Source organism: Dipodomys ordii, unplaced genomic scaffold, assembly GCF_000151885.1.
Source record: "Dipodomys ordii isolate 6190 unplaced genomic scaffold, Dord_2.0 Scaffold95, whole genome shotgun sequence".
NCBI lineage: Eukaryota > Metazoa > Chordata > Mammalia > Rodentia > Heteromyidae > Dipodomys > Dipodomys ordii.
In genome coordinates, this window is record NW_012267311.1 from 6,465,731 (window position 1) to 6,476,323 (window position 10,593).

At 41.2% G+C, this 10,593-nt stretch overlaps 1 protein-coding gene across 1 annotated transcript in view; it reads right to left on the bottom strand.

Moving 5' to 3' along the window:
* Window positions 1-1,301: 1,301 nt before the first annotated feature.
* Window positions 1,302-10,593, bottom strand: part of LOC105993354 (vomeronasal type-2 receptor 116-like) — a 66,790-nt gene continuing 57,498 nt past the window's right edge. The window contains exon 5 of the mRNA XM_013026586.1: window positions 1,302-1,693. Coding sequence (XP_012882040.1) covers window positions 1,302-1,693 — 392 coding nt within the window. The remainder of the gene's footprint in view (window positions 1,694-10,593) is intronic.

Here is a 10,593-nt window from a genome sequence, read left to right on the forward strand (position 1 = left end):
GCAGTTGAACAAGTTCACATTCCCACCAACAATGTAGTAGGGTTCCCGTCTGTCCACATCCCCTCCAGCATCTGTTGTTATTAGAGTTCTTGATTATAACCATTCTAACTGGGGTTAAATGGAATCTCAGTGTTGTTTTGGTTTGCATTTCTTTTATGGCCAGAGAAGTTGAGCATTTCATGTGTGTATTGGCCATTCTTATTTCCTCTTCAGAGAAGTCTCTCTTTAAGTCTTTAGCCCACTTATTAATGGGGCGCTTGTTTTTTGAGGACTTGCTTTTTGGGAGATTTAATTTTTTGAGTCCTAAATATGTTTTAGATATGAGGCCCTTGTCTGTTGTGTGGCTAGTGAAAATCTTCTCCCAATCTGTGGGCTTTCTGTTGATCTTGCTAGCTATGTCCTTTCCCATGCAGAAGCTCTGCTGTTTAATGTGATTCTGTTTATCCAATGTTTCTTTGATTTGTTGTATTTCTGGGCCTTTATTAAGAAAGTTTGACCTGTGACAAGGAGACCTAGAGTATCCTCTATTCCTTCATGTAATATTTTCAGAGTATCTGCTTTTACCTTGAGGCCTTTGATCAATTTGGAATTGTTCTGGTACAGGATACTATATAAGGATCTATCTTCAGTTTTCTACTCCTGCATAGCCAACAACAAAGGGTTTTATAGCGTGCTTTTTGTGTTTTTTCCCATTTGTTACTGTTTTTGATTTCTGTTCCTTTGTCTTGTATGCAAATCTATCTGATTTCAGGAGGATAAGGGAAGAACAGAAGTGGTAGGACAAAGAGTGAACTAACTCAGCAATGATACTTCTTAGACATTATGTTAAATATGAACTATATTCAATTTGTGGGGGAGGGAAGTGATAGATAAAAAATTGAGCAAAAACAAGGGAAGAGGTGACAGTATTCAAAAACAAATGTACATATTACCTGATTTATATAATTGTAACCCCTCTGTACATCATCTTTAAAATAAAAATGATTCAAAATGGATATTTAATCTTGTGAAAATGTAACTTTAAAAGCAGATGGAAAGGTTAAGGAACAGTAATTTCTAAAAGGAGAAATGAGATGATGAAATCCATCTAAGTTAGAAAAAATAGAGAATATACTTAGAATAAAATTTAAATTTAGATGCCATGAGGCAACTGTAGTGTCTATCACAGAGAACTGGGGAAATGACTATGAATCATTTATATATTGAAATCATACCTGAAATTCACATTAAGGTCTGATGAGAAAATAGTTCAGATTTTACTCAGATCCTCTATGCATTTGGGAAAATAGTTATGTTTTCACTTAACAAAGCTGAATTCCCTTGGAATGGTTTTTAGCCCTGAAATCACAATGACATTTTTTATCAGACCTTATTAAGATGTCACACTTAGGGGCAAAGATGCAGCCTATAAGCCCAGCACTGGAGGCCAAGGTGGAGAGCTCCACAGCTACCATGGTTTTCCCCTTGGTGCTATGGTAGGCAGGCTGAAAGGTGACCCAGACACTACAGAACACCAACATACTGAAGGTCAGGAACTTGGCCTCATTGAAGGTGTCAGGCAGGTCCCTGGCCAAACTAGCCACAGTGAGGCTTCTCAGGGTCAGGGAGCCCAGGGAGCCCAGGACCTGGTAGAAAGCAGTGAGGGGGCCCTTGTTGTACAGGATGATGATGTGGTCATGTTCAGAATGTGTACCTGTGTCAATGAAGGGAGGAGAAGTTCCCAGTCATATCCTACAGAGAATCAGTTAGTGTACAGATGGGGATGATCAAGTTCGGTGTACCTGACACAAATAACTGGTGTAGCTTGTTCTTTGAAGACGTGACTGAAGGCCAGAACCACAGTAATAGTTTTAGCCAAGGCAGTGGAAACAGTCACGGTGAACACCACTATAAGTGTACTCTGCTGGAAGATGCATGTGGCTGTGTTGGGATGTCCAATGAATAGTAAGGGGCAAGGAAAACAGCATTTTGGGGAGATGAGAAATATGTAGCTTAGGGTTCTATTATTGGCCTTTATAATGGGAGTGTCTTGATTCTTCTGGAAAACCCCAAGAACAACAGTTGTGGATACAAAGAAGCAGAGAGCCATGCAGGCCCAAACCATTCCCAAGGGATCTTCATAAGCCAGAAAGCTGTCAGCTTTTTAGCATGCAGTTGTTCCTCTCTGGGTTGGCATACTGATGATCTGGACACCTCACACACCATATCTAGTGAGGAGTGGGGATTACCCTTAGTTCTTTTCAATATTTTCATTTCTTCTTAGTCCCACCACTAAAGTACTTTAGTTTTCTTGTTTAGGCAATATTTCTTGGCATTATCTGCTTGCTCTTGGATTTCCCTTTGGCATAATTTAAGTGATTTTTTCCATATCTGTGATTTTTTTTGGCCCAGTTGGTGTATTCTGTCTTCTGTATCTGACACTTTACATTCCATTTCGATCACTCTGTTAAGTATGGTTTCCATTGTGGTTTGCATGGAGGAAATGTACTCATTTATGGATTCGATGTTGGTACTAATCTCACCTTTTAGTGAGATTGTAGTGTGTATTGCCTCTATTTTTTGTATGCACTTCCTATTTGAGACCCTGCATCTCTTTCGATAGTTCATCCCTGTGTTCTTTGAAGTTCTGGTCTATTTCTTGCTTTAATTCTTGAGTCATTGCCTCTAGCATCTCTTGCATGTAGGCTTTGTCTTCCATTCCTGCTTTGCTCCCACTGAGGCTCTCCCCTGGGTGGCTGATGGCTTTTGGGGGTAGCTTGCTATCCTGGGTATTGATAAACTTTGTAATTTTTTTCTCTATGATTTTTGCATGGGGATTCAGGGCTTATTGGAGACTGATCTGAAATTTTGTTTGGTCAATAGTTGTCTTGTTTTTGCTTGGTTGCTGTTTCTGGGTTGGTGGAGGAAGTCTGTACCTGGTCTTGGACCTCCAGCTGCTGGTCTGACCCATATAGGGCTCTCAACTCTCTGCTGTTGATCACTGGCAGTTCCTGCCTTTAGAAGGACTGAGAAGACTAGACTGCTCCTATTTACTCCTACAAATGCTCTTGGCTAGATCAGGTGTGCTGGATGTACTCTCCCAGTTGCTGGAGTCTGCTTTGGGCTCCTGATTTTTTTGGGGGGGGCCAGTTTTGGGCCTGTACTCTGGGACTGGGTGCTGTACCTCAGCTATTTAGCTTAAGGCAGGCGCCCTACCATTTGAGCCATAGCACTACTTCTGGCCCTTTATGCTTATGTGGTGCTGAGATATCAGATCCAGGGCCTCATGCATACAAGGCAAGCACTCTACCACTGATCCACCTTACCAGCCTGAGCTTCTGACTATTATCAGGTGCTGACAGCCTGAGTTGTCCAATTTCAGGCCTGGGATATATTGATCGAATTCTGGTGGGGTTTGGGCTTCTGGTTCTCTTGCCCTGGACACCCAGGTCTTTTGCTGTTATGGGCATGATTCCCAGGGGTGCAATTCCCTGTTTTCCCCCCTCTGCTTGAGGTGTATGCTCAGTTTCTGATTTCAATCAGCAAGAGTTGGTTGTGTTGCTCAGTCACCAAATCCCCAGGCCTTGTCTTTGCTCCCAGTCCCTGGCCTGTGGTACTCCAATTGGACCTGTGCTGCTGTGTATCCCACCTGGGTTACACAGCCTGGAGTACACAGTTCATGTTTCTTCCACTGTTGGAGGATGTGACCCGCGGGCACTGTTCCTGGCTTGGGTGTTTAAGCAGGGATCTGCTTGTGATCTAGCCTGGCCAGCTGGATGTGCTCCATGGGCTGGTGGAGCTCTCAAACAGTTCCCAGTTTTAGTGGGTTCTGTAGTCCAGGTGTTGGGGTAGGGTCTGGTTCAAGGCTTGGGGGTTCCCACCTGCTCTGGTCTCCCTTGAAAGATATGCTGTCCCCTGCCAGGTTCTCACCCTGGAGCTAGTTTGTTTCTGTGGGATGGCGGTCACTGTTTGCCACTGCAATCAGAGTTCAGCTGAGATGCTTGTGAGCTGGACCGGGTGGTGGTGGCACTGCATGTTTCTCCTTTGTCTCTGCTTCTGTTGATGCTGTTTGGGTAGGTGCTGCAGGATGGGCCTCCAGCCACAGGCCTCTGGTGGAGGTGTGGGGGAGGCATCTCTTTGCAGGTTCTGATCACTGGGGTTTGTTTCTGTTTGCGCTCTCTGGATCAGCACCAGTACCTTGCAGGTTTTCCGCTCTGGTGTTCTGTGGGCCATCTGTGTAGTTCTTAGATTCCCATCATGGGGCCGAGTGTCTTTGGTGGGAGGGAGCCCCTCTGCTTGGAGAGTGAGGGGTGGGGCTCCCGGCTCGGAGGTTTCTCTGTCGGGATCAGTGGGTCCGACACTGGTACCTCAGCCATCTTCTGCGCAGGTGATCTGCAGATGAACCCATGTGTCTCTGGGGACTCCGGCAGCCCCCTCCGGGCCGGGCTGGCCATGGCTTGGCACGTTGCCGTACAGCCAGTAAAGGTTGGGGGAGGGGTCTTCGCGCTTCTCTGTTCTGAAATTCTTCCTTTTCTTTCATTCTTTTTTTGTTTTTTTCCACCTCCTGTTTTCTCTGGGTGTTCATCTTTTTGTTGTTGTTGGTCTCTTGGGGAAATTAAGCATTGAAACTCGAACTCTTTTTGGTTGGCGAGAGCTGTGGCATTTCCTTACTGTCCTATCATCATCTTGGTCCCCCCCTCCCTTTTTGGTTTTAATATTTTGTTTTTTGTGTCACTTAATTGCTGTTCTAGACCTTATCCTTCATTGTGTGCATACTTAATTCAGATTTTGATTACTCAATTCACAAACTCTCAGCCTTAACTCCTTTAATTGTAGTATTATTTCTTTATACTTATAGAATTTTTTTCTTGTCAATTGTGGGGCTTGAACTCAGCTTGGGCGCTGTCCCTAAGCTCTTCAGTTCAAGGGGACTGCTCTACTGCTCTAGTGCCCCTTCCGGCTTTTTGATCATTTATTGGAGATAGGTGTCTCATGGATTTTCCTGCCCAGGCTCATTATGAACCATGTTCCTCAGATCTCAGCCTTCTGAGTAGTTAGGACTACAGGCGTGAGCCACTGGTGCCCAGCTTTTCCATAATTTTTGTTTCATGTCTAGACTTTTTCTCATTTTTCCTTTTTTCTTTATCTCTCTTCTTCTTTCCTTCTATCCTTTACCTCTCTCTGAATTTAGGTCTTAGTTATCTTCCCTCTCTACTTTTCCCTCCCCACATTCCTCTAATCTTATTTCTCTTCATAATTCTCCCTAAACCTATTAATTTGTGGTCCACTGACTCCTTTGATTTTCTTAGTTCAATGATCCATAGTTATTTGCTGTTGAACTAGATTGTATCTGTTGAATGAGATTGTATCTGTACTCATTTTGACTGTGTCAAACAATCTGTGCAACTACAGGCCTCTGGTTGATGCTTGCCTCAAAATAGTGTTCTAGCTCAGAATTGTTTTTGGCTATCATATACAAATGGGCAGAACAAGCAGAAACACAAGAAAAATGGCAAGTCCAGGAATCTCAGCTTCCACTCATGGTAATCAGGCAACAGAGCAGTTAATGAATAATCCAGGGGGAGAGTCCCTAAAATGCTCTACAAACACTACTGCTAAACATGCTGAATTAAAAGATTGAGAGGTTGCAAAATCCTTGTGTGAGCATGATAGGGAAACATGTGAGCGTGATGAGGTTAACCAAAGATTAATACAGGTACTTCACAAGTGTGATGAGACTAACCAAAGATTAATACAGAAATTTTGGGAGCCAATCAAAAATTAATACAGGAATAGCCCTAGCGGGGTGAGAATTTAAAAAAAAGATTAATGGAGGCATTCATGGAATCCATAAACAGAAAGCTGGAGGAATCCATGGAGGCCACAAAGGGAATGCTGAATGAAGCCCAACTGAAGGAAAGGGAGTCCAATGAAACTATAATCAATCAACTAAGGGATTTGAGAATGAACACTGAAAACCAAATCAAGGAGGAAAAGAAGTGCTTACAAGATCTAAAACAGAGCTCCAACAAAGAATTTGAAGCAATCAAATCTGAGCAATAAGGATGGAAAGGAAATAAAAACCAAAGTAGAAAGTCTTGACAGTAGGTTAGACCATGTAGAAGATCAAATCTCTGGGATTGAAGACAGCCTAGTCCTTATAGAGGAAGAACAGACAAGTATTCAAGACAAATCCAGGAAATATGATAGCTTCAATATTTAGAAGACACCGTCAGAAGGCCTAATTTAAGGCTAATGGGTGTGAGGGGACCTAGAGACAGAAGTTAAAGGTCTAAGAACTTCTGAAACTCTCAAAAAGATAGGCCCATTCAGATACAAGAAGCTTTTGGAACCCCAAATAGACCAGACCAGAACAGGACATCCCACAATCACATTGTAAGTCGCACAGGATCAAATGAGACCAAGGAAAGGATCCTTAAAGCTGTCAGGAAGAAAAGATAAAGTGAAACCTATCAGAATAACTTCAGCCTTCTCAGCAGAGACAATGAAAGAAGAGCCTGGAATGATGTATGCCATGCACTAAAGACAACTATCAACCAAGAATACTGTGCCCAGCTAAACTCTCCTCCATAACAGAAGGACAAATCAAAACCTTCCATAGCAAACAAAAGTTGAAACAATATGTCTGCACCCAATCTGCCCTACAAAAGATACTTAAAATGCCCTACACATAGAAAACCAACACAAACACGACAAAGGCCAAGAAACATCCCCCAAATAGAGAATCCAAGCATCATAAGTAGAACCCAGTTGGCACAGCCCACAAGAAAGTAGATAACATGGCAGGAGCTACTAAGCACCTCTCAGTCCTAACTCTCAATATTAATGGACTTAACTCTCTAATTAAGTGACTAGATTGTCTAGTTGGATTAAAAACCAAGATCCTTCTATCTGCTGCCTTCAAGAGACACACCTTACCCACACAATCACGCATATTCTGAAAGTGCAAGGCTGGAATAAAATCTATCAATCTCATGGTCTCCATTAACAGGCAGGAGTTGCAATCCTAATATCAGATAAAATAAACTTCAAATGAAAATTAGTGACAAATAAAAGAGAGGATATTACAATTCTAAATATCTATTCACCAAACAATGGAGTTCCCAAATTTATCCAAGAAACACAACTATCCATGAAAGTTCACATAGATCCAAAGACATTAATTTTTGGGAACTTTAACACAACATTATCCCCACCAGCTGGATCAACCCAGCAAAAACTCAACAGGTAAACCTCATAGCTAAACAACTGCATGGATCAACTAGACTTTAACAGACATCTAACGAATATTTCACCCAGCAGCATCAGAATACATGTTCTTCTCAACAGCACATGGAACATTTTCCAAAATACACATTTTAGGTCACAAAGCAATTTTGTCCAAATTCAGAAACATTGACATTATGCCCTGCATTCTCTAAGACCATAAGGGAATCAAATTAGAATTCCACACCAAAAGCTGCCAAAGAAAATCCTGTAACACTTGGAGGCTGAACAACACCTGTTGAACCACCAGTGGGTCATGGAAGAGATTAGAAAGGAAATTCATATTTACCAAAAGTGAACACAGAAATTACCAAGTACGCTGGGTGTCACAGCAAAGGCAGTACTCAAAAGCAAGCTTATAGCTCTGAGTTCCTACATCAGGAAATTGGAGTGTTCTGAAACCAACAACTTAACGAGGCACCTGAAGTTCCTTGAGAAAGACCAACAAGCTAAACCCCAATCCATTCGATGGAAACAAATAATTTAAATTAAATCAGAATTAAGTGAATTAGAGTCCAAAAAAAAACCATAAAAAAGAATCACCAAAACAGTTGTTTCTTTGTAAAAATTAACAGACCATTAGCAAAGAGAAGAGAAAAAGAAGAGAATACACCCAAATAAACTCAGAGATGAGAATGGAAACATCACCACAGAAACAACCAAGATTCAGAACATTATAAGTGAATACTTCTCAAACCTTTATGCTTAGAAGTTTGAGAATCTGGAAGAAAGGGACGAATTTCTAGCAAATATTGACATGCCCAAACTAAATCAAGATGATTTAAAACAACTTAACAGACCCATATCAAGCACTGAAATAGAAACAGCAATAAGAGACCTCCCTCCCAAGAAAAGCCCTGGGCCAAATGGATTTACAGCTGAATTCTACAGGATCTTCAAAGCATAACTCACACCAATACTTCTCCAACTGTTCAATGAGATTGAAAGTGAAAGTTCACTGCCAGACTCTTTCTTTCTTTCTTTCTTTTTTTTTTTTTTGGGTCCAGTCATGGGGCCTGAACTCTGGGCCTGAGCACTGTCTCTCAGCTCTTCAGCTCAAGGCTAGCGCTCTACCACTTGAGCCACAGTCCACTTTCGGCTTTTTTTTCTTTTTGCTTATGTGGTGCTGAGGAATCGAACCCAGGGCCTCAGGCATGCAAGGCAAGTGCTCTACCACTGAGCTACCTTCCCAGCCCTGCCAGACTCTTTCTACGAAGCCATTGAAACCCTCATCCCCAAACCAGGCAGGGGCTCAACAAAGAAAGAGAACTATAGACCCATTTCTTTGATGAACATCAATGCAAAACTTCTCAACAATATTTTTGCCAATCGACTTTAACAACTCATCAAAAATCATACTTCATAATCATCAGCTTTCATTTCAGGGATGCAAAGCTGGTTCAATATATGCAAATCATTTAATGTAATTCATCACATTAACAAGAGCAAGGATACGAATTGCATGATTATCTCAATAGATGCAGAAAAAGCATTTGATAAGATCCAACACCCTTTTATGATGAAAGCTTTGGAAAATCTAGGAATCCATGCAACATTCCTCAATATAATAAAGGCTGTGTATGACAAATCTACAGCCAGCATTATTCTTAATGATGAAAGCTAAAACTTTTTCCTCTAAATACAGGAATGAGACAGGGATGTCCACTCTCTTCCATTCTCTTCAATTTAGTATTAGAATGCCTAGCCACAACAATAAGATATAAATATAAAGGGATCCAAATAGGGAATGATGAAGTAAAATTCTCCCTCTTTGCAGATGACATGATCTTGTATTGAAAGAATCCCACGGACTCCACTCCCAAATTACTCAAGCTGAACCAAAACTTTGGCAACGTAGCAGGGTATAAAATTAACCCTCAAATATCAATGGTTTTTCTATTTGCCAACAATGAGAAGAGCACGTCTGAAATCAGGAAAGCAACTCCTTTTGTAATAGCCCCACCAAAAATAAAATACCTAGGAGTTAACTGAAGAAGTGAAGGACCTCTATGATGAAAAGTTAAAAAGGAAATCAAAGCAGAACTTAGTAAGTGGAAAAACCTCGCATGCTCCTGGATTGGAAGGATCAACATCACGAAAATGGCAATACTGCCAAAGCCGATCTACAAATTCAATGCGATACCTATCAATATCCCAACCCCATTCTTCAATGAAATAGAAGAAGCAATCCAAAAATTCTATGGAACGATCAAAGACCCAGAGTAGTAAAAATAATCCCTAACAGAAAGAACAGTGCTGGAAGAATATCAATACCAAAATTCAAACTACTACAAAGCCATAGTAATCAAAACAGCTTGGTACTGGCACAAGAACAGACCTGAGGACCAATGGAATAGAATAGAAGACCCAGAAATGAGCCCACAGACCTATGGCCACCTAATCTTTGATAAGGGAGCTAAAAAAAATAGAATGGAAGAAAGACAGCCTCTTCAATAAATGGAGTTGGCAAAATTGGTTAAACACCTACAGAAAACTAAAGCTAGAGGCTTCTATATTCCCACTCCAGCAGAATCAACTCCAAATGGATCAAAGACCCCAAAGTCAAAGCAGATACCCTGAAAACATTACAGGAAGAAATAAGAGAAACCCTAGGTCTCCTTGGCACAGGGTAGAATTTCCTTAATAAAGACCCAGAAACACAACAATCAATAAACGGCTGGACCAATGGGATTACATGAAGCTGCAGAGCTTCTGAAGGGTAAAGGACATAGCTAGCAAGATCGATAGAAAGCTCATGGATTGGGAGACAATCTTCACTAGCCATACAATGGACAAGGGTCTCATAGCTAAAATATACTTGGAACTCAAAAAGTTAAATTCCCCAACAACAAATCCTCAAAGAAACAACTGCCTGAATAATAAGTGGGCTAAAGACTTAAGGAGACACTTCTCTGAAGAGGAAAGAAGGATGGCCAATAGACACATGAAGAAAAGCTCAACTTCTCTAGTCATAAAAGAAATGCAAAAAAATTAGAATAGCTATAAACAACAAATCTAATAACAACAGATGTTGGAGGGGATGTGCACAAAATAGAACCCTACTTCATTGTTAGTGGGAGTGTAAACTTGTTCAATCACTTGGAAAGCAGAATGGAGGTTCCTCACAAGATTAAACATAGAGCTCCCCTATGACCCAGCAATCCCACTTTTGGGCATTTACCCAAATGATCACAAACAAGGCCATACTAAAGCTACCAGTACAACTATGTTTATCACAGCATTATTAACCATAGCTAAGATATGGAACCAACCCAGATGCCCCTCAGTAGATGAAGGGATCAAGAAAATGTGATATATATATATATA